The sequence below is a fragment of the Tenebrio molitor genome, chromosome 6 (assembly GCF_963966145.1).
Source record: "Tenebrio molitor chromosome 6, icTenMoli1.1, whole genome shotgun sequence".
Lineage (NCBI taxonomy): Eukaryota > Metazoa > Arthropoda > Insecta > Coleoptera > Tenebrionidae > Tenebrio > Tenebrio molitor.
The window spans coordinates 18,401,533-18,426,850 of NC_091051.1; the positions used below are offsets into that span (position 1 = coordinate 18,401,533).

The 25,318-nt window shown below is 36.3% G+C and overlaps 1 protein-coding gene, 1 long non-coding RNA gene and 1 pseudogene across 3 annotated transcripts in view; 1 reads left to right on the top strand and 2 right to left on the bottom strand.

Annotated features, from left to right (window-relative positions):
- The window catches only part of LOC138132810 (cubilin-like), a 48,660-nt gene that overhangs the window by 6,582 nt on the left and 16,760 nt on the right, over positions 1-25,318 (top strand). Inside the window, exons 1-10 of one of the 2 annotated variants that reach the window (XM_069050466.1) lie at positions 20,885-21,016; positions 23,018-23,147; positions 23,214-23,369; positions 23,419-23,595; positions 23,833-23,936; positions 23,994-24,138; positions 24,194-24,335; positions 24,599-24,699; positions 24,759-24,885; positions 24,936-25,268. In XM_069050466.1, coding sequence (XP_068906567.1) covers positions 20,946-21,016; positions 23,018-23,147; positions 23,214-23,369; positions 23,419-23,595; positions 23,833-23,936; positions 23,994-24,138; positions 24,194-24,335; positions 24,599-24,699; positions 24,759-24,885; positions 24,936-25,268 — 1,486 coding nt within the window. In that variant the 5' untranslated portion in view covers positions 20,885-20,945. Of the gene's footprint in view, positions 1-20,884; positions 21,017-23,017; positions 23,148-23,213; positions 23,370-23,418; positions 23,596-23,832; positions 23,937-23,993; positions 24,139-24,193; positions 24,336-24,598; positions 24,700-24,758; positions 24,886-24,935; positions 25,269-25,318 lie in introns of those variants that run through there. The other variant, XM_069050467.1, reaches the window with a different exon arrangement.
- On the bottom strand, positions 8,347-10,443 carry LOC138133549 (uncharacterized). The gene is made up of 2 exons (XR_011160404.1): positions 9,634-10,443; positions 8,347-9,577 (listed from the first exon to the last, which is right to left on the bottom strand). It is a non-coding gene; the product is annotated as an uncharacterized lncRNA (long non-coding RNA).
- Positions 17,970-19,378, bottom strand: LOC138133732 (uncharacterized; annotated as a pseudogene).

The window sequence follows — 25,318 nt, forward strand, 5'->3', positions numbered from 1 at the left end:
ATTACCTGCCAGTCGCGGCCAGTTTATGAATTGTGTTATCAACGATTTGAGCAATGGCTTGCGTTTTTTAAAAGTTTCTTTTACATGACGAACTGATGAGACCAATTCAGTACTTTGATTGTTTTAGTAAAAGAAAAGAAAGCTTTTCTTGTAATTTTATACTTCTCACTCTTTTTGGCACTAATGCGAAAAAGTGACAGTTAAACGCATTAGTGCGAAAAAGAACGTCATTGTGACATTCAAATGACTACCAAAAAACCACCTATTTTGCAATGGAACTACTGGTCTCGCGAAGGAGTAGATAATTACCAATTCGCGATTTCTTTTTGTGATCTATATAGCTACCTGCATACTCCACAACGCACAAAACTTTTCATACGATCATACTTTAATTTATAAATCAATATTTCTGTACTTAATTTGTTATATCGGGTGTATTATGAAAAACCTTTGGTGCTATAACTTCCTTATTTTTTATTCGATTTTAATAAATGATACATCATTCGTTTTAGAAACACTATAGCTCGACATGCTATAATTTTTTTTTGACATTATATTTTTTGACAGACCGCAGCTAACTTTGTTTTTTTAAGTTGCACTGTATATTTTTTTATTTTTATTCTGATAGATGTTTATCTTCTGAAACACAAACATTAAAATAAAAAATCAAAAATTTGGTTTTAATTAAAAAAAATTGAATTTCCAAAAATCAAGTAACCATAACTTTACTATAGCAAATGTTCGAAATTACCTCCATTCTCTCTAAGGTACATTCGACAGCTTCCACTGACGCCTATTGCGGCGTTTAATAAAAATTCTGGTGGTATTTGTTCACATACTGCTACGAGTACGATTCTTGTTACTAAATCATTTCCGTTATCGACGGAGTCAAATAGACATTGTCTAGAATGCATTTTTATTACTGTTTAATGTGACTGCTTGATTAAAAAAAAACGTTATTTTTTAATTTCTTCTTTTTGTTTCTATGCATGAACATGTTGTTTACATTTTCATATTCTAAATAAAAATCTCTATAAAACTGAGCAAAAAAACAGAATGTGTCGTAAAGACGCACGATAGAAGTGAAACTTTTGTATTACAGGGAAACATTGTAATTATTCATCAATCACTTTTAAATAGCATATTCACAACAAAATTGTATATTTTAATGAAGAAAATAAGTTATAAACAACGATAACACTAAACAATATGGAAATGCGTAACTTATTCTTCATTTTTAAGCCTCCAAATCAAAGAGAGAACATTATCGATAAATGTCGTGAGTGTGACGAAGACAGAGACACTGCTCCCACTCGACCCAATAGTGTTTACCCCCACCACTTTTCGTCACACAAAAAGGTTGCCGATCAGAATTTCAAGACCCTCCCATAAAAAGTTTCACTTCAAAAAGTTAATAGTGCAATTTGAAAAAAAAAGTTGACTATCATTTGTCAAAAACAGAACTCAAGAACAAATATTGGATCAATTCAAATTGTAGCCCATCTAAAACGATTTTGCTTGACACATCAATTATTAAAATCGTCTGAAAAATAAGGAAGTTACAGCACCAAAGATTTTTCATAATACACCCGGTATATATATTATATAATGTTAATGACGTTGACGTCATAATGTGCGGACTAAATTAGACAACAATTTATTCATTATTTTTATACGTACAGTTAATTTCAAAATTATCGAGTACACCTCAAAAATCAAGAAGTCGATTTATTACAGTGTTTTCCACATGTAAAGATGCCTTTTTGAAATTTGAGCGTCATAGGTTAGGTAAGTTTGATAACATAAAATGTCGCTGATATTTTAGAACACCATAATAGTGTGTATTTTATCCTCTGCACGGTGCTCTTAGCGATGTTATAATACGGGCTACCCTCCGGATCGACCACCCTTCTTCTAATTTGGAAAGAATGAGCACTTTCGCGTTTTCAGTTAGATCAGGCATTTTGTTTGTCAAAACTGACATTGATCATTGACAAAAAATGTAAGTGCATTTTACACTGTAGAAAATTAGGTGTACTCTATAATTTTGAAATTAACTGTACATATTTTCAAAAAAACCTAATATTTAATTCCAAAAATTAGTTTTCATAAAAAAAAAGCAAAAATTAATTCGCTCTGTACGGTCATAGTTTATATTAGAATTTCTGAAGAAATTCGAATAATACCAGGACAGGGTATTATCTGTAAAGTCATAAAATTTCCTGGTTGAAAACTGATCGGCGGCCCAAACTAACCCCCGGATTTGTCCCGTTCCTAAACAGGTAGGTAGTTTTGAAATTGGAGAAAAGATGTGCCTCTACTGCTTCTGGTGGCAAAAGCGATGAACTAAAACCGTTTTTATTCGCAAATTTATAAATGAATAACTTCCACAACTTCTGTTTTTTTAAATTATTATTTAATGTAGTAGGTAAAGGTAAATTTATATTGTATAGAATTACAAAATATTCTAACGAAATGTTCGCCTGGAAGACGAAAAATTTAACTTTTACATTAAGCTCAATATAAAAAAAAAACAAATGTTTCATCCACAATTTCACAACGCAGCGGACTCAGTAAACTTATTTAGATTCATTCTACAAAATCTGGAAGCATAATATTGAAATTTAGGTAATAAAAAATCGAATTAAAGCCGCGCACTTTAGGTTTTTATCATATCATCAGACAATCTTTTTTTATTAGGTAACTGAGTTCTTGCCAATTAATGAAATACACTCTAGTCAACGCTGGTATCGGTCACCCTTAAGTACCAAGGATAGTGGTAGACTCTGATTTTTACCCCTATATTCCGACTTAAATAAGGGTGGGTGATTTCACCCCTCTCACAAGAGAAAGTAGGCAGAACTACCTGCTACAGTACCTGTTTCTAACAATAGCGCTCAAAACTACATTATTTTGTACAAATGTCGTTATGTATTTTATTTCATCCTGCCTCAAATTTAGTTTGAAAGAAACATTGAAATTAATTTCAAAATAATTCAACAAACGCTCCAAATCTAGTCACATTTTTGGAACATGATTAGCAATGGCTGTTTGGCAATTGTTTATTTTGTTGATTTTGTTGAAATAATTTGGTGCGTCAAAATGACTTCTAAAGCAAATCCTCCAGAGATTGTAAGAAAATCTTCCGTTGCCGGACAAATTTTTCCACAATTGGAACATTGCTGCCGGTTCCAAAACAATTACGTGTGCCCCGATCAACAAAAAAATCGCGTTAAACTACCCCAACCCGGATAACCCGCGAAAAAAAAACCAGTTTGCGGTCGTTATCAAGCATCTCGATCACGACATTGATGAAAACGTCATAAGTCAGGTCCTCGCGTCTCTAGAGCTCCCGATTCAACGGCTCTGGAGAATAAAATCGCGACAGAGCAACAAATTCACAACATTGATCCGCGTCATCACTGAGGACACCGCGACAGTAAATTTTCTACTGAACAACGGTTTAACGCAGTTCGCCAAGCACCATCAGTGCGAGCCATCGAAGCCCCCGGAATCCACCCCCTTCAATGCACCAAGTACTACCAAATCGGCCACCACGCGACCGCTTGCACCAACAAACCCGCGTGCCCCAAATGCCCCGAAACCCACGCCCCCAACGATTGCGAGCCCGAGACCCCGAAGTGCCTACACTGTGGAGGCGCTCACCCCGTTTGGTTACGTAAGTGCCCCAAAATTAAAGACACGCCCATCACCGAACAGACTTCAATCGCCCCCACGTACATCATCAACCCCCCCACCGAGTTCGCCGACCCCGAAGTCCTCGTAGATGAATTCAAAATTAACAACAAACAGACCGTCGTATTTGTAACCAAGATCCTCTACGATCTATTTCCTCTCCAACGTCCCAAAATTCACGAACTAATGGAACTCGCGTCGCGACGGATACTTGGGATTAAAATGCGAATCAGTCACACCGGTCAGCGCATCTATCTACTTCACCTTTGAGTGCCGGTGATGCCCCCACGCTCGTCCGTCCTAACTTCCCCCCGTTTATGTATAGTACACTTCCCAGTTCTGTCACCGCCCCCGGGGGCGGCCCCAACACCATAAACATAGCCACCGTGAACGTTGATGGCCTCAAATCTAAATTTAACGCCCTCAAGGCCTTTATCGCGTCTGACCAAATGAAAATCCTTTCAATTACCGAGACCCACACGCAAAACCCGATCCACGTACCCAACTTCAGCGCTTACAGCAGACCATCTACCTTTAATAACTTTCGCCGCGGAGTAGCCCTTCTCATTGACTCAAATACCGGGTGGGGCATCGTATACGCGCACGCAAGAAATCGCGACTTCTAATTAAAATAAAATTGTCGAAATTTTATATACCTAACTAATTATTGATAAGGTATACTTGCGAATTTAAAAAAACAAAATTTATTAATAAATAAGGCCGTAACAGTTTTATTAGTTTTCTGAAATTAACTGTTAATTTACCTATAAAGTTTTTACACTAAATGAATCTGTATCTGATAGCGCATCAAACCCTGGTGGCACAATTACAAATTTTGACTTGGTTAGCTAAATAATTCGCTTTTTTATTTAAACGCAAACCAGACGCGTGATTTATGGCACAATGGTATAATTTCCCAACAAAAGGTATAACCGACCGTTTTAAACCTTTTTGCCATAAAATTGACAGTTTCCATTGTCACCTAAGTTTACAACAGCACAAGTAGCAGATCATAAATAAAAATGATTTTGAAAGTTGAAATGTAAAACTGCGTTTAATTCAAAATCTAATTGGTGTTTTTTTCCGCTGATTTCGTAAATAATTATAGGAAGTGAATCTGGGTAGATCAGTATAAAAATCAGAATTTGATTTTTGGTTGAAATTTACATTTTATTTTTTTTTTGGCTTTGTTTGTAAGTGAAAAATTATCAAAAAATTATTACACGTACCTTACCAATAGCCAAGTAACTGTGAAAAATTTCGACATTTTTATTTAATTAAAAATTGCAATTTCTCGCGTGCGCGTATACGATGTCCCACCCGGTATAAACAGCATAAAACACGACCTATCACCCCACCTTTCGAACCTAGAAGAGGTCGCCGCGGACGCGCAACTCAACAATAAATCGATAACTATAATTTCATATTAAAGTCCAATTTTTACCCTTTTGAGGTGACGTCACGATTTCCTTCCTCGCTTTCTTTTTATTGAAACGACAGAAACAGAAAAAAAACAAAAAAAGGCACGTTTATTTATTGATGGTCACTTTGAGGTTATTTTATGCTCCTGTCAATTTGACAATTTTTAATTTCTTTCACGTATTACATTGATTACAAACATAACCTTTCGAAGCAGCTGTCAACAAATTTGACACATTTATAGTTATTTATGAACATACGTAAAGTTACTAGATAATGACGTCATCGCAAAAGGGTAAAAATTGGACGACTATACAACCCCCCCCCCCCCTAGAACCAATCTCACCGGAACTTTTCCAATACGCCTCCAGCTTCCGTTAGTGTATACCACTAGGTGATTTCAATGCGAGACACACCGATTTTGGTGATAGACACACCAACGCGGACGGCCGAAATTTTCCGAATTTATAAGCGATCTCTCAATTTACCGATTCGTGAACCACTCGGCAACGTTTAGTAGTCACACCGACGCGGACACGCAATCGACAGTAGACCACATCGTAATTACCGAAAGTCTCACCGCGCACGTAGACGTAGAATCTTTTATAGGCACCACCGTCACATCTAACCACGAACCCCTTGTCAGGAAACTTCTCAAAACGACATTTAATAAACTCAACACGCAAATCAGACGTGACATAAACAAATACCGCGAAGAAGCTTGGATAAAAACCTGCGAATCCCTCGACTACCGCGACGGTAAAAATTTTAAAGTCATTACCGGACAAAAACGAAATACGAACCACCATCTCGCGACCGACGCGCACATTTACTATACACCTCAGGAACTCTTAGACGGAATCCATCAAGTCCCAAACGACCCTAACTTCAACGCCACCTTTTTCGACCAAATCGCCAACAACGTTCACGCGTTCAAAAACGTCCCATTCATCGACCCTCTTCCTCACCCCCTGCACGACGAACACCTTACAGACGACATAACAACCGACGAAGTCAAAACCATTATCTCTCTCTTAAAAAACACGAAAGCCCCGGGACCCGACCAAATCAGACCTATTTTACTCAAAAACCTGCCCGACCCCGCCTTCCAAGCTTTAACCGACATCTACAACAATTACAAGAAAAACACCTCTACTTCCCCACTGCATGGAAAACCGCTCACACTGTAATGATCTCCAAACCAGGGAAGTGCCCCAACGACCCTAAATCTTACCGCTCCATTTCACTTCTTAGCATCACTGGTAAAATCTTTGAAAGAATCTTAACTATCGCCTCAAACTCACACTCGAAACTAACAATCTTCTTCCCCCCGAACAATTTAACTTTCGTGCACAACGCTCCACTCACAACCCCCTTGTAGAACTTCAAACCGACCACCAGACACTCCAACCTTGGGAGTGCACCGTAGGTGTCTTCCTCGACATCGAAAGAGCATTCGACGAGATCTGGCATGACGGACTTGTGCAGAAACTGCTAAACCTCCGCCTCAACCTCAAATTCACCAAACTAATCTTCTCCTTCCTAACCAACAGATCCTGCAGAATCAAACTTAAAAATACCCTCTCGAACATTGTACACCTGAAAGCAGGAGTCCCCCAGGGCTCCGTACTTTCACCACTACTTTACATTGTATACTGCAGAGATTTTCCCATTTTAGACTCCCAGCGGACCAAGGCGAGACTGTTCGCGGACCACACGGCCAGCGGGTGCTCCCAGAGAAGCTCCGAGAAAGCCACGAACCTCGTCCAAAAAGAGGTCCATCGCATCGACAAGTGGACCAGCCATTGGCGAGTGAAGATCAATCCCACCAAAAGTCAATCCATCCTTTTCAGTTTTCCAAAAGCGCAGAAACAAAGAACACTGTTTGCACAATCTAGACTCACAATCAACCGCGACGTAATTCCGAAAAGCAACACCGTACAATATTTAGACTTCACCGTTTCCTCCACCTGCACTCTTCACGCGGATCTCAAGGCCACGCTTAAAAAAGCTCGAAATAGAGCAAATTTACTTTATGAAATCCGAGGCCGATCACGCGGTTACACCCCTCAAACACTCCTCCATACGTATAACTCATTTATTCAACCGGTATTCGAATACAGAGTCCTCCTCTATTCAACACTTCCAAAACGAGCAGCTTTCAGAATTTATTCATTCGAAGGCTACATACTCCGCGACATTTTCAGACTCCACCGGCAACACCCATCAAACACATTATATGACGTCACTAAAACAACACCGATTTCCGAGTGGCTCACGCAATACCAAGCACGCTACGTTGAACGCACACTTAACGGTAACACCACCATAGCCAAATACTACAACACTACACACACCACACAAACTCCCGACAAAAAACAGATTTCTGAATCGCGTTCCAAAAAACCTAAAGTCAAACTTAAACACCTCCCCACGGCCATACTCTCCTCAAAATACCTCGATCTTCCACCCGAACTCCAACTACTCGTCGATGAGACACCTCTCTCGATGAGATGAAGCGGTCCACCCCCCCAGCTCCGAAAGGACGAGCTCCCCATCCCTCTTCCCAACTCCCGGCTAACATCTGTTTTAGGTCACCAAGCTCCCACAGGACCAAGAGGACACCAACCATGGACCCAACCACCGCCGGAACCGACCCAGGACCAGCACCAGGACCCAGTTCTGCCACATCGCTACATCCACTACCCCCTAGAAAATAAACCGTTGTATTATACAGGGTGGTCCCGATATAACCTGCCAAAAAAATTCTGGGTCATTAGAAGGATCTAACAAGTCCAAAAAACCCCCCTTCGTTAGGTCCAAAATAATGGGGATAAATTAACCCCTATCCACACCCATTCGACGCTGCTGACCACAAAAATACGTACCTACTCAGGAATTAATTGTTGGTGTTTGTAAGGATGACAGTATCTAAGCAACATAGGTACCTGAATCGTTTATGACAAATCTCAAATCTGACAAACTAAATCAAATTAATGACATTTATTGAAAACGCTGTACACTGTGTGCGCTAATTCACCAGCTTATTTAGGTACAAAACACAGACAATTAAACTATAGTAAGACGTCGCATTGCTACCCAATTTTTGGAAACACGATTCCAGCGCGGCGCGAGCAGTTGGCCGAACTAATTTTATAAAGCATGCTTGATGGAGTTGCTTAAATTAATAATTTTGTCCTCATTTAATATTAATTTCAAATGTAAAATGTCTTTAAAATGCACAAGGTTTTATTAATTATAAGAAAAATTAACAATAAATGAATTAAATTAAAAACTAGAACCAAAACTAAAATTAAATATTCTGAAAATCCCCATTTTCTTTGTAAGTAACATGTCTTTGACGATTTTTTTAAATTCTCTTCTTACGTCTTGTAGTTTTTTTTTATAAATGATCAAATTGATTGATGCATCCAACAATTTTGTTTTAATTTCCAGAAAATGGCTGTTACATATAAACGTAATTTCTTTCCAATACTTCTTTTATTCTAAAATACACTTAGATCGTAAATTTTGGCAACACAACACACAACTCTTCTGTTATACATAGTGGGTCGATAAAAACGGTACCAATTTTGTACGCTCATATTTTCCTGAGTTATTATCTGTTTTTAATGAGTAATATACCAGTGAAAACCTCAATATTTTTAGAAAAGATTGTTGTTGTCCAGAACTCAAAAATTGTGCGTCACAACATGAAGACATGCAAAAATTCTCTCAATTATAAGTTTTACAGATATGGTTCAATATGCTCCCCATTTTTATTAGCTACCATTTGCAATCGTCTTCACTAGTGATTGATCAACATCGCACCGAGCGGCACAAACAATCATATACCTTGAGCTGAAGGCTCCTGAACAATTAACGGAATGCTGGAATCAGCTACCTCAGAGACAAATATGTAGCTTCTGCAATTGGGGACGGACAAAGACGATTACAAATGATAGCTAATAAAAATGGAGGGCATATTGATTGAACCATATCTGGAAACTCATAATTGAGATAGGTAATCTTCAAAACCAGAATTTTTGCATGTCTTCATGTTATGACGCACAACTTTTGAGTTAGGACTATCTCTGCACAGCAAGAGGCCTTCATCTTTTCTATAAATATTGGGTTTTTCACTGGTATATTAATCATTTAAAAAACTTAATAACTCAGGAAGGAACGAACAAAATTTGTACCGATTTTTTCGGCCCACTGTGTATTTTAGTTTCAATTTTAACTTGTCATGCTCCTTAAAAGAATAGGTACCGGGGGCACACACTATTGTTTGGTTTCTTTTTGTCTTGAATTGAAACTGAAAGTATAACTTTATTAAGAAGTTTCATCACTTAAGTTTTTACCTTTATAAATTACGTAGCAGATTCACAAATTGCCCAAAAAGTAGAAAATGTAATTTTTTTCCTTTCTTTATTGTTTTCTTATTGACAATTTCTCAATACTGAAAACGTTGGCTATTGTAATTACTTTCATTTAATAAATGGCACTAATTCCTACCTTTTTATTCACAGAAAGTCTTATATCTTTAAAAAGTACATTTTTATTTTTCTCAGAAAAGTGTCACATTTGACAAATATTTTTTGACTGTTTTAAATACAACGGTAATAGTCGAAATTTTACGAATAAATACCACGGAGTGTTTTGGCCAACTGCGTGCGGAGCAGCACCGTCGAAGCTATTCCAACATTATTATATGGGATTGAAGTGTCTTACTATAGTTTAATTGTCTGTGGTACAAAAGCTGATTTTGTAGACTGCGATGAATGAGTAATAAATAAAGTGGTGTTCCTCAATTTTGTAAATACATGTAGAGGTAGTGTGTGCAAAATTGTGGAAGAACTGTGTAATAAGAGTATCGTCTTAATTGTGGTGAAATAGCCAAAATAATGTATTGAATAAATTTATTTACACTTTTCATATTCGTACTTTCAACTCTAACTAGAATATCTACTAACTAATGAAAGGTAAACTAGACTAGAAAAATTATTTTATAACAAATGTTTTGTGTGCCTTCCGTTGGCATTTAAGCACATTTGAGTACGCTGGTACCAATTTTTATAAACAGAATTCAGAATTTCTGGGTTTTTACGAATCTGGTTCGCGGCGTTTGTTACGCGTTTCTGGAGTTGGCCTTTTGTATTTATTTCAACTTCGTATACCAAATCTTTCGTGTGGTCCCAAAAATTAAAATTCAGAGGGGTTAAATGGAGGATCGGGGACGCCATTGTATTGGAATCAGTCAGAACCAATCTCACATAAATGCAGATGTAGCTCCACAAAAGTACAACGAAACGGAAGGACTCCTTCAGGAAAACGCTCGCTGTATGGTCGCCTAGCCGGTCTTGAATTACCACGTGTTTCGCCATAGAGTAAATGCAAATAGGCGTATTCTTGTTCTGTGAATTTCATAACTTTTTGAAGGATTCGCAAATTTTAAATTAAACTTGACAAATGTCATAGGTGTTACAGGTAGCGTTGCTAAGGAAATTGCAGCCAAGTAACCAGAATTACCTTTTTAAAACCTATTAACTCATTAGCGTACAGCAAATTTTGAGCAAATTTTCAATTATTTTTATCTCGAAAACGAAAAGACTTTTATTAGAAACTTTTTTTGTGCATGAGTTCTACTCATCGTCACCTATTACTGGATTTCTTCTGGCAGGTTATATCGGGACCACCCTGTATAGAGTCACCTAAACCTAGAATTATATGGAGTCACTTAACATAGAATTTTTTTTTTGCTTTGCTACACTTAAATTTCATTTAACTTCCTCTCTGCTGAAAAGGCCATAAGCCTCAGCGACAGCACTATTATCTTTAACAACTATTAACAATATTATACACATGACATGTAACACATATAAATCTGAATAAATAGGACTAAGAATAAAAATGACGTTGAATGCCCTGCCCGTAGAAGCTCCCCCGGTTGACAAGTCTGACGGACGATCATTCTTGGCTCTGACCAGGCAGCTTCCTTGTGGACGTCTACCCGAACCTTGAATAGCTCTGCTCTGGAACGGTTCCCAGGTGAACGAATCGGACGAAAGTCCTCTCCATACCCTGTATTTACCTCCTTATTTGTTTGTTTGTTTATTTGTTTATTATTGCGAATAAAGTTTGTGTTTGTGTTGTTGTAACTGAATTCGATGTAACTGCGTTACATCGGATTCGAACCCATCTCAACATTCCAACGTGTATCGTCACAAGTACCATCCAACGAGAGGACCGATACGCGAAGATACGTTAGAAGTTTCTTTTCTTCGGTGTCCTCTTCTTCCGCATTTTCTTTTTCCGTATCCGCCTCCCGATCCGCCGTACTAGCGTTACTACAGGTTGATGGAAACGTAACCTCATCGAAGATTATGTCATGCCCGACTACGATTTTTCGTTCTTCCAACAACCAGAGCCAGTAGCCATTTGGCGCATAGTCCAGGAGCGCACACATTTCCGTGTCCGAGTGTCGTATTTCCTCGGGTTTAACTGTTTTGAGATATGTTGGTATACCAAGCAGCCGAAAATTCGTACCTTTTTGAACCCGAACCATTTTTCCGCCGGAGTGCAGTTTTCGAGTGCTGCAGTTGGGAAGCGATTTATCAGAAAAGTCGCTGTGGTGACTGCTCCCGTCCAAAACGATTTTGGCAGGTCACTGGACAGCAGCATATATCTTGGCTTCTCCACTAGTGTCCTGTTCAGTCTCTCTGTGACCCCATTTTGTTCCGGTGTATAAGGAACCGTGCATTCCATCTGGATACCCTGTTTTTCGAAGTGCTCGATGAGTGCGTTCGTAATAATAATACCTTTATTTCCAACAGATTATACACCGAAAAATAGGAAAACAAAGTAGGAGGAAAAAGATAATGTCTGAATACCCTAGACAGGAAAACTACCAACTTATAATAAAAAGCAAAACAAATTAATTAAACAGGTAAAGGCGGTAAACGATACAAATGTCCAAATGTCCAGATATAGTGTGAAACGATTTAGTTACAAATAAGTCAGTCAGCACAGTAATCATTAGCATTTTTACACATTAAATAAATTGGACTTTTAAGATATACGAGTATACCGGGTGTCTCAACGGTTTGGCAAAGTAGATTTACTAAGTTAATATAAGTTCTTTGAAAAATGTTATTATTTCATGTTATACATACAAGTTATGAGCACGGTTTAAAAATATTTTAGATTATACAGGCTGTTTGGTGTATCGGTGGCAACACAAACTTATATTTTTTTAAATGGAACACCCAGTATTTTTTTGCGTTTTTGGAAAGCTCTCGTCAAAACAAAGAAGAAGGTACAACATTTGATGGGTCTAACTTCTACTGTTAGTAAACTATTCGCTCTTTTGTGTTCGGACAAATCAAATTTTGAAAATTTGTAAAAAATATAACAGATAATAATTATTTAGATTAGGTTATTTTAGAACATTTTAAATATCGTCAATTTTATTGCCTTGTTGAAAAACATTAAGATTTTTACTTAATTACGCAAACTTTTTATTTAGTCAATTTTTTTAAATGGAATACCCTGTATTTCGATATACCGTTGGATAACTCTTTCAATGAGCGTTCAAAAGAAATAAGGTGTTTGGCATCTAAAATAAATAATCACACAGTGAAATTTCAGAATTCTTCGGAGAGATCGTTACCCCGTTTACAATCTGTGACAGTTTTTGAAGTTTGCTGCTTCATATGTACATATGCCAAAGTTCCGCACTTCCGTCAGTCTTACTGAGATTTTCCACCTCGACATTTTCCTGAAGTTTGACCTCGTAGGTACAGTTTTTTCCTGCATTGTGCGACATCAATAATTTTGTCTCTCTTGAGAATCCGTCCGCAACCTTGCTCAAAGACAACAGCAAGTCCTTGCATCTCAAGTTTTCGCGCTGATAACAGATTGATTTCTAATCCTGCAACGATAAGGACTTTTGAGATATAAATATTGTATGTACTGACTGTATTTCCAACAACAGATTTGCCTAGAATTTCTCCAAATGTTTCCGCTTTGAGTGTGACACCTGATTTTGCAATTTTAATACACACAGGATGCTCCAATTTTTGTATTATCCTGATATGGTTGTCACTTCTTACCAGATGTTCGGACGCTCCCGAGTCAAGGCACCAAACCGTGCTTTTCACATTTCCACTCAGGTAAGCCGAGAAACTGTGTTCATTTTTGAGAATTCACTTTCGCCTTTATCTGATGCATTGTTTGTAGCTACGTTAGAATTCCTACTTTTGAATTGTTTTTGTTGATGGTCACCTCTTGATTTATTTAGTCTACATTCCGAACGATAATGACCGTATTTTCCACAATTGTGACATCTACATTCATTTTTCCATTTCTGTTTCGTTCCTTCCGGTGTGTCAAAAGCCAGAGGTAGCTGCATTTCAGTATTGCTTTTCCGCTGCTTGCCTTCCCGTTTCATGTCCTCGTCGCGCAGACGAGTCCTCACAAAGCTCAAGGTGAACTGAGCCTCTCCAGGGCAGTGGTTGTTATTGGGCATCGTCAAGAGCAAATGGAACACGATGTCTTGTTCCTCCATTTTGGCACCAGTCGATCGTAGATCACGCATGACTCGATAAAAAATTTTAAAAGTCTTTAAGAGTCTGGAGCGTTTCCTTCGCTGGGCTATATTTCATCAAGAGAAGCTCTTTCGTAGTAGTAACTGACCTACCAAACCTTGACGGTTTATAGAATGTTGTGTTGAAAATGAAAGATTTCATACGAGTTTGCAGAATTGAGCAAACGCGTGTGAAATCGAATTTTGAACACGTGTTGTACACGATATTTTCCCTACGACCACAAAAAAACGCAGAGTTAGTATTTATTTTTTTAAATAAAGTTTATGGTAAGGTTGCTACAATTTTGAAAATAAATTGCTTGAAGACGGTTTTTGACGATTTTATGTTCTTTAGTTGATACGAAGTTTTGAATTTTATGCGTACCAGACTCGCTATTATTTTCTGGAGCTGCTGGTGTAGTTTCACATAAATTCAATCTATAAATTAGTATATTTTAACTTACAGAAAATCCAATAATTCTCTCGAATTCGCTCTTCCACTTACTAACGGTGCAAACGTCAAGTTAAAATTTAAAATGTCGTTCGGCAAAGTACTCTAGCTGAGGACAAAATAATTATGCCGTTGCGCGGAAAGGTACACATCAATAATCACCGATCTGTGTGCAAAATAAAAACACAGCTGTCGGCCAATAAGATTCCTCAAATTTTTCATTTCACACGGATATGCCCTTCGTTCGTCTTCGTGTTGAAATTGTTTGTAATTTTAAATTTTCACTAAGGGAAAACCCTATGAAATGTGCGATATTTAGATATTTTATAGTGGTCGTCGGAAATAGTATATTAAGTATCGTATGATCAAAAAGTCTTTGGATCGCGGTAGCCATTAAATGTAAAAACCATCTATAGAATTATTTGCTTCTACTGTCCGTAGTTTTTATGTGTACTTCAAAGTAGTGCTAATCTCTCACGGAACTCGTTTAAACGTAGACGAGGCGAATAAATCCAATTACCATTTTCACTACGATTTGCATTACTGTAGTATGATTTAATAATAAAAATTGTACGAGTATGTTCTCTTTGAAACATTTTGAATTTTAACCTACTAACTTGAAAGTTGTCAAATAAATGTCAAAAATCATTGAAATAAATAATTTCCTAGATAGCTTGTTAATTCCACGGCTACTCTGATCCAAAGACTTTTTGATCGTACTATATAAAGAACGGTAATGACAATGTACCGATCGAAGACAATTGTTTGGAGGAGGAGCTTGCGACGACTCAAATATTGTCTGAGATCCGTACATTGTCATTAACGTTCATGATGCTTATGAGATTTTTTGCGCAATTGAATATTTATTACAAAACATTCATATCTAGAATAGGCCCAATGCGATACCCTTCACATCGTGTTGCCACAATGTCGATTTTTGTATCGCGTTTCTAAGGCAATCTGGAAACAACTACCGCCGTTGCAGTTTTTGTGCGCAAATATCACCAGTTGTGTTGAAAAACAAGCAGTAAAATGAGTGATATTAGTGATTCCGAAAACGAAGTGGATGTTGTAGAAGAAACTTTGAATGTGGGGTGCATCACAAATAAAGAATTTTTGAAACTAACGACCTCAGCGTGTAATTAAGAAGACAAGGAAAATTTGGGGTATGAAAATTTTGATAATACTAATGTCGCGGCAAGTTCGCTAATGTTATTTCATTACAGTGGCAAGGAAGGCCAACTACAAGAGCTGTGTGAGTTTCCAGGAAGTGCTAACATCTTGTCTTCAACTTCTGTCCACATAAAAGAGAATTTCCGAAACCAACGACCTCAATGTGTAATCAAGAAGACAAGGAAAATTCGAGGTATGACAATTTTGACAATGGTAATGTTGCGGCAAGTCCGCTAATGTTATTTCATTCCAGTGCCAAGGAAGGTCGACTACAAGAGCTGTATAAGTTTCCAGAAAGTGCTCCCACTTCTTGTCTTTAACTTCTGTCTACATAAAAATTATTATAATAATTGATTAATTTTGAATAAATTTACTTACCGTTCTAAAACACCAAAAATTACTTACCGTCGAGGTTATCGTTAGCAACAAGTAAACATAGCTTACCGTCTTGGAAACAGACGTGGTAAACAACCAAATAGAGTACAATCGCGCAAAAATGTATTTTTCAGTTCCGTCCAAATTTCGAATGCGGTTTCCTTGTCCTTTACATATTCCAAGTGACTGTCGGCCACTCGTTGGACAATTTGTGACTTGCACTTTTTATCCCTTTTCTTTAGTTGCTCCTTTTTCTTCACTTTATCTGTGCCGTGATATCTGCTGCATCAACGGCTTCCACTGAAGCATCATCGGTATTTCCAGGATGTCTAGGAGGTCGAGTTCATCAAGCAGAGTTTCCAATTCGAAAAATTGGATCCGTCGAAAAGAGGGACCTTATTCTTGTCGTCGGCCATCGAACGTTGTATGGACAAAATACGCGTGTTTATTATATTATTGTTGTTTATTAGTCTGTGAAGGCGTCATTATTTACTCCTGAACCGAACCTACTGGTTAATAATTTTCAATAACCCAGGGTTAATAATGAACAACCGTCACCTAGCAACAAAAGATTGTCGCTTATTTCATTGGTTAACGTAGACAATTTTCATAGCAACCCTTTAGAAATAACAACTCGGGTCCGTCGCATCCGACAAAATAATTTAATTAATAATTATTATCAGAAAGGGTTTTAACGTATCTAGTAGTGAAAAAAATAGTATACAAACTACGGTAGAGAAGTCCCTTATAGCCTTCGGCCCTTATATCCCTCGGCGCGCCTCGAGAGGCTATAATCATTGTAGTGTTTTTTTAATCATTTTATTGCTTTTTTTGTTTTTTAAGATCGGACAATAAATAACGGAGCTACGGTTTGCGGCGTTTTTTAGAAAACAGCCTGTATAATGGCTTGGCACAACAGATGTCACCATTGAAGTAATAAAGTATCAATTAATTAAAATAGGTATGTAACGGGTGACTATTAAAATTTTCACTTGGAGTTGGCTTTGAACGAGTTTTTATTTTTTCTGTTACTTTAGACACACGCAAGAACGAACAACAAATGTCAGTCAGTACAATTGAAACATAACCAAATTAAGAGAAAAACATTTCTTGAAATGTCAAACTTGTCAGTGTCTAAGGTGCAACGGAAAACAAAGAATGATCCATAGCCAACCCTAAGTGAAAATTTTAATAGTCACCCGTTATAAATGTCTGGTGTTTCTTAGTTTATGTTAAAAATTGTATCTTTCATGTGAAATAAAAAGATGCAATGATGCAAATGGTTATTTTAAAATATTTCTTAATATAATTTACTCTAATTTAGTTCACAGAGATAGCTTAAAGCCTCTTTTCATTCAAGGGACATTTCAAAGTTCTTCAAAGGAACAACGATGATTTCTGCAAACTTGTTTGGCATTTGAAGAAGCTTCGGGCCTCTGAATTCTTTTACAAGAAACATCTTTACTTACTTGTAAAGTGGTTTTATTGTTTTCTTAGTGGCAGGCGTGTTAAAAATTACATAAATATTTTGTCCAAACTTTAACACTTCTTTACAGCTGTAAGCGATAAACACCGCTTGATAAAACTATCGAAGGAATAATCAGAATACGGCACATTATGTTGTTTCAGAAGAAAGTTCTTGTATTCTAGTTTGTACCTCAGGGTAAGTTCCAAATATGCTAGGAACATTCTAAAAATTAAAACTGCAATAAAAAGTTATTCAGATGTTGATTAACAATCAATAGTATCGAGTGTTCAAATGAAATCCTGGGCTGGGAAGGCGTTGGAAACCGTCAATTGTTGTGCTTTTTTAAAGTGTAGATTGACAGTTATAATTCAGTAATTAGAGCATGTTGACAGCTAACCTAAAATGTATAAACAAAAAAATATTTCTGTTTTTGTTCGTTCTTTGCAATGTTCAATTATGTTCCGATTAAACAGATCTGATGTTCCAATTAGGGCATTTTCAAGCACAGTGTCTGGGATTTTATTAAAGTTGTTCATCTCAATGCATATGATGGTACCCATGAAACGAAACTTTGAAATGCCAAAACTGTACCTACACCTGCACAGCGTTTCCTTTCCAGTGGTTCACCATGTAAATTGTCGCGTTTTAAAATTGGATAGTAACCCACGATGTCAGAAATTATAAACATCAAATACGCGTCTGGAGATTATTTCAGCAAGATTTTACGAATTTTGGGAAGTGGAGAACTTTTTGGTAAATTAATTACCTGGAAAAATGTTTAGATCTAAATAAAGCACAACTTGACATAAATATGAGTTTTTATTGCAGACGTTCACAATAAATGCTGAAAATGTGCACCCTCTTGTAAGCATAGCGTAGCCCGCCTTCTAACTCCATTTCTGATGACATGCTCAAGAACCACTGGATCTTCATTTATTTGATCAATTTTCATCCGTATTCTGTTTTGAAGTTCTGCCAGATCAATTATGGGGGTGTTATAAATGGAATTTTTCAGAAATGGCCACAAAAAACAATCGCAGGGTGTGAGATCACAAGATCTGGGAGGCCAGTTATTGAGTGTGTTTCGACTAATAAGCCTGTCAGCGTAGAAATTGGATAAGAAGTTTATTGTAGCGCCAGTTGTATGCGCTGTTGCGCCATCTTGTTGAAAATACCCATAAATTAGTTCATCATCATGAAGTTCATTTAAAAACGGTGTTAAAATTTCAGCACGATATCTTTCTCCATTGATATTGCCTGCAAATATGTTTGAGATAATAAACATGAGTAACAAATGATTGCAGTAATTTACCTTGGAAAAAATATGGGCCAATAGTCCTACGTTGGCTAATAGCAGCCCAAACTCCAATTTTTTGGGGGTAATGTGGAGCTTCAGTAAAAAAATGTGGATTTTGTGAACTCCACATTCTCATGTTTTGTGAGTTTACGTAGCCTGACAAATGAAAATATGCTTCATCTGTAAAGAATGTTTTTTCTAAAACATCATCAGCTATTGTGTTTAAAAACCATTGACAATAGTTTAGTCTTTGGGGCAAGTCATTTACATGTAATTCTTGGACAGCGGTGAGCCGATATGGAAATAAATGCAGATCTTCTTTTAAAATTTTTTGACAAGTTCCAACAGAAAGATCAACCTGTTGTGACAAATGCCGAATTGAAGTTGTAGGTGAATCTTCCATTATTTGTTGAACATTCCCAATTACTTCCTGAGTACGTTTCTTTACTTGGCCACTTCCTTCTTTTCGTCCAATAGTACCACGTTCTCGAAAATTATTTAAACAAAGATGGAGAGTTTGTCGAAATTGCTCATACACAATTGCAACAATCGGAAATCGTTCCTAGAACTCCTCAAAACATGCACTGACAGAATATTCCCAGTTGCCATCAACTTTTGTTCCGTTTCGAAAATAGGCTTCCACCATGAAAACTTTATGTTCTCGTAACAAAACCATTGTAAACACACCTTGGCTGGGTTTTAAAAAAACCGAAAATCAAACTATTGAAATTCTCGAAAGCACTGGGAGACCACAAAAGACGAAGTTCGAAAAACCACAAACGTATGTCAATGACATAAACAAATGTCATTCATGTCAAACGGCGGGAAATTCATACTACACTGTTACAAACGGTTTGATTTTTCCAACGCCTACTCAGCCCAGGATTTCATTTGAACACACGATATATTGGAGAATAAGTTCAGAAAAATGTAAATTTCTCATGAGTGAGAAATAAGCCCTTTCACACTACACATTACGATCATGTAAATGACTGATAAATTTTTTGTACAACAATAAGTGAGATACTTACAATACAGTGTACTCTCTCTTAAGCGGACACCCGCGGTTCCCGAAATTGTGTCCGTTTGATAGAGGTGTCCGTTCAAGAGGAATTTTTTTCTTAATATGTAATAGATATGTATGCGTATCATAATTTGTCTTTGGTCAGTGACTAGGATAAAAATGAAACAGAAAATTTTGGTAATGCAACTTCTTTCGCCTTTGATCTTATTAGAAAGTCCTAACAAGGAAATATTTTTGTTTCTTGCTTTAACAAAGCATTTGTAAGTGAATTCGTCAATGTTAAATCCTTCGTTTTGAAAAAAAACTGGTTTTTGTGTAACGTACTCATTGGAATTCCACTCCTGTAAAAATTCACCCTTTTGCTTATAATGTTTGTCGTCTGTGTTTTCCCAATTTGAAATTTACCGGCTAGAGCACGAACACTATCTTTTTGCTTGTCATAAAATTCAACTACATTTATGTTTCTTTAAGCGTTAGAATGCGTTTTTTTTTGGTTGCGAAATGTTTGCTTAGTCGAGTAAAACTACTGCACGCAGTTCTTAGACCTTTCCGTTTCCACTCCTCAGCAGACTTCAGGGAAAATCCCCATGTTTTTACATTTTTACAACACTGACTGTCCGCATAAGAGAGGTTCGTGAGACACCGAAATTGAGTGTCCGTGTCCGGTTAATAGGGAGTCCGCTTAAGAGGAAAAATTTTATTAACAAAGCCATACATGTTTTGTCGGTCCCTCAAAAAGTGTCCGTTTAAGGGAGATGTCCGCTTATGAGGAGTGTCCGCAAAGTGAGAGTACACTGTATTTACTTAAAAATATTATTCATGGTAATATTAAAGCCCGTATTAAAGTGTCCCTGTTACTTATCCTATGATGTTTTGTAGGTATATTATTTAAAAAATTGTCAGCATTTAGTTCACTGAAAAAAATTAATAAATTAATGTTTCTGGCCTGAAAATTCTGATAACATTAATGTAATTGCAAAAGAAATAAATGGAAGATAATGTTCTTTTTCATATTTTTGGAAAAATATTTGATTATTGTTTTTAATCAGTTTGATATAAAAATGATTAAATCTAAAATCGTTCAATTGATGAGGCTAACTTTGAATGAGGTGATGAAAAATTTAACTAAAAAATGTTTTAAACCTATTTCAATTTAAACCAGACTTATAAACACTGTAGTAGAAATTTTAGACGTACATTTCTGTTACTCCGTTTGAGTCGTTTTATTTCCTCTTTTTTTAAATTCATTCACTATTCTTATAAGTTGGAATTTGTGCAGTTTTTTCCTGTCTTCTTTTGTTCCACAGTTCCCAGTAATATGTATTTTGGGGGAGGAATCAAATATTAATTATCTAAATATGATCCGTGCTACGCCCCTCGTGTTAAAATGGTCACCGCAATGACAGAATCTCATTCAGTTATAAGTTCGTTCTCGTATACTGACGATTTTATAAAATGATTATTCGTAGTGTATACTTTTACACCTTTTTTAATTTTGTGACGTCAATACAATATTATGGACCCGTGTAAGTGTTGTTTACTTATTTTTTTAACGTTCGTCAAAAAAAGTGCAAGTTTTTTCATTAGTTTGCGTTCATAAAATATGTGATTTTTGAATAGGTCGAGAAGCGTTAAAAAAAGTGCTATAGCGGTTCATTTTTGCACGCATTTTGCGTGTCATTTTTTAACGCAATTATAAAAATTTTCATTCGTAATTAGTAGTTTTTTTAACGAGTTCGTATGTAAATTTGGATTTTTTGGCATGAGTGGGCCAATTTAAAACGCGAGTAAAACGAGCGTTTTATAGGTCCCCGAGTTCACACAGAAGAAAATTTTCAAATTTTGAGAGTGTCGAAAACATTGTTATCTAAACTTACGGGCGCCAAAAAATTTTTGTATGCAACTCGTTAGTAAAGTATCTTTGTTTTACTCGGGGGATTTGCGCACTCGCTTCGCTCGAGCGGCAAATTTTCCTTCTCGTAAAAAGTATTACTTTACTCACTTGTTGCATAAATAACTATTAATTACCTGTACATAGTCAATATTTTATTGTGTGTTATCTGATGATCCGTCGTCAAACTCAATATGTTTGTACTATTTTTAATTTCCAGAAAAAAATTAACCAAATAATTCGATTGGTAAAACATTTAATTGGTATATCTTCTGTTACAGAAAACAATTTTTTAATAGAATCATCTTTGTAAAAAAAAAATATTTTAAAAATTTAACTGAAATCTATTAATTACAGACTGATTAAGAAAATATACCAATAGTTATTTATTTAACGAGTTCGTGGGCCTTTAAAACGCTCGTTTCACTCGCCCTGGCCCACTCATACCAAAAAAAGTCCAATTTACACAAGAACGAATTGAATATGACGATTTTTTGTTCGACGACCCCCTTAAAGGCCCCAAATCGTTTTAAAATGAACTTGACGTTTCGTTTTGAGAAGTTGTCATATTTATCAAAATCCGTTCACATAGGAGAAAATTCTCAAATTCTGGCAGTGTCGAACAAAAAACATTTTAATTAAATTACATTAAAAAAAAAGAAATTGATTAAGATCGAATTTACTGTAATGGGAATAAATCGAATCGTTTCTTCAGCGTTAATTAATATTTTTTTTTATAGTTGATTGAATAATTATTATTAAAATCCGTTTTATGAAACAACTAATAATGAAGGAAAGCACAGTTAGGGGCGTGTTATTGATAGTCTAGTATTTAACTCTGCAATGTACTCGTTGTGTAAAATGATATTGCTGCTTATCAGAAACATAAACGGTATGAGATAAATAGTAAGGTTATTGTTTGATACTGACATGGAAACAAGGAGCTTACTACAATATTCAAACAATTTTTTACTTTTCAAATGTAACAACGATTAATGTCTTCAAATCAGTAATATGGAGGGGAACTGCTAAAAATATGTAACTGTTGATCCTGAATGTGGTACCAATACGAGTAGAATAACACAATTCACGTTATGAATTATTTTGCCTTCAAGTTTTGGAAGCCATCGGGTAACCAATCATTGAGTACAATTTTTTACACTATGTATACCTAAACTTTTCACTACGAATATTACTACTAGCTGGTCTAAGATCTCTAAAGCAGCTCCTGACTATTTCATTAAATAGTTGACAATACTAAAAGTTTTTAAAAAAATTTGAACAATTTTCACCTACATTAGTTTTAGAGTTTTTTGCAAGGAGTTGCATACTGTTGTACATATTTCTTCATGCCTTGTAGTGACCTAAAAAGGATCACGTTTTCCTTTAATAGATTTAATGTTTAATGACATCACAACGTCGTTATACACCTGGAAAAATTATTTCTAAATAAGTAACACTTTTTTTAAATCCTTAATTGGACATTCAGCGTTTTTCCATATTATCAGATTATCACAAATACTGGTATCTGCCATTTTGAATTTTGTCCACATTCTATATTTTCCTATATCTATATGTACATAATTTTATGTAAAATTATTACCTATCGATGCTCAAAAAAATAAATAAATTTCAGTCCACGAATAATTGCACAAGATGGAAACTTAATATTTTATGCAGCAGAACACAAGAACATCAGTCTGCAAACACAAGGAAGAGGCGGAATTCACGTCAATGGAATTGATTTACATCAGGCAGCTAAAACAGTAATTATTTCTGATCTGCTTGTAAAAATTACTTGATTTATGATGATATAATTTATGTCATTTTAGGCAAACAGCGCATTCGAGGCAATGAAAAAATATCAAATCAGTTTCGAAAGTTCGTTTAAGAGATTATCGGAAGTGGAACAGTTATTAGATCACCAATCGTTTCCAAAAATTTCAAATAAAGCCAACACTTCTTCAGAAATACCTGTCAATTCATTGGTGAGTACTTATTAAATGTCGATAGAAACCGGATACAAAATCTTGTTAGTCTGTAGTACGCAGTGTTAGAAGATTAAATCGGAGAGTGACAGCTTTGCAAAGAACTGTGAGAAGTTTAACTTTACTTTTAAATATCGACGAGTGCAACAGCAATCCATGTAAAAACGGAGGAAGTTGTCAAGATCTGTTCGGAGATTTTCTTTGTCACTGTCCCTCAGAATGGGAGGTTTGTTATGATATGAAGCAACCAAGTTTAAGCAATCATTAAAATAATTGAAATAGACAAGCAATTAAATGCTATATAAAAACAGCTCAAACATGGTTAACTAAACACCATGAAATGGTTTAAAAAAAATAAATGCCAAAATAAACAGAATTAATCGTTTAAAAATTTTGCTTAAACTTTTGAGCTTTGTTAATTATTAAATATATCTTAACACATCACTCCATTGATGAATTCTAGGGACCGCTATGTCAAAAAGATGTTAACGAATGTGCTAGATTTGCTGGTACTGATCTGGGTTGTCAGAATGGTGCCACTTGCCTCAACAAGCCAGGCTCCTACGAGTGAGTTCAAAAATAATAATTCATCAGAATATTATTGATATTTTTGATATTCTTCAGATGCCTTTGTCCTCATGGTTGGTTTGGAATTCACTGCACGAGACGTTCCACTGACTGTAATTCGGGTCCTACCAGAGAACTATGCGGTCATGGTACATGTATTACACAATATAATGAAGTGGGCTACAAATGCATTTGCGACCAAGTAGAGCTACCTTTAAACCTACTGATTATTTAATTCTATTGATTATCACTTGCAGGGTTGGACCACAGATGGTAAAACACCCGCTTGTAATACAGATGTTGACGAATGTACCATGAACAAACCTCCGTGTTCGGTTAATCCGTTAGTTCAGTGCATTAATCTTCCAGGATCGTTTCATTGTGGAAACTGTCCAGCAGGTAAGTACTTGCAGTAAAATAGTGATTCAGTAACAGATTATATCATTAAGAGTAGAAGTGAGTCTTTTTGTGCTAAGCCCAGAGATTGAAGACCGAGACGAAGTCGAGGTCAGCAACTGGGCGAAGCTCAAAAAGACCTACTCTGTTTAATTTTTTACTATTGTAGTTGTTTTTTCTTCACTTTTCATTTTTTTCAATTTTTCGAGTATTTTTTAAAGCAGTGTAGTAGCATTAACGCTGACTTACGTCATTGTCTTTTACAGGTTACACTGGGAACGGTTACTATTGTACAGACATTGACGAATGCACAATCTTCAATGGAGGATGTAGCACTAATCCACTGGTGCAATGTGTCAATACTCTTGTAATAATAATCATGTATATATCTATAAATCCTTAATTTTTTTAATTTTGTCTTTGTAGGGGTCGAGAATATGTGGTAGTTGTCCTCCTGGCTATACGGGTGACGGAGTAACGTGTTCTTATCAAGGAGTGTGCAGTGTTAACAATGGTGGCTGCCATAGACTAGCCACTTGCCGAAACAACCCTAGTACTAAAAGCAATTAATTGTTTAACTTCCGATTTACCACAATTTTTCAGGAATCAGTTCCACGTTTGTCCAATGCTCTTGTCCAGCTGGATATGTTGGAAATGGCCTAGGACCAAACGGCTGCGTGCGTCTGATACAGCCCGTTTTAAATGCTTGCAACCCAAATCCCTGCAGACGCGGTTCTTGCAGATTAAACGGAACTAATGACTACACTTGCGACTGTTACAGACGATATACAGGAAAAAACTGCGATTCGTTTAAAAATCTGTGTGCTTCAAATCCTTGTTTAAATGGGGCCACTTGTACCTCTATTTTTGGAGCGTCGATCAGGTGTAGTTGTACAAGTTCGTACACAGGATCAAGATGTGAAAATGAGAAACAAGGCAAGTTAATTGAACCAAACCCACTGAGCATTTGCTTCGGTCATTATAAA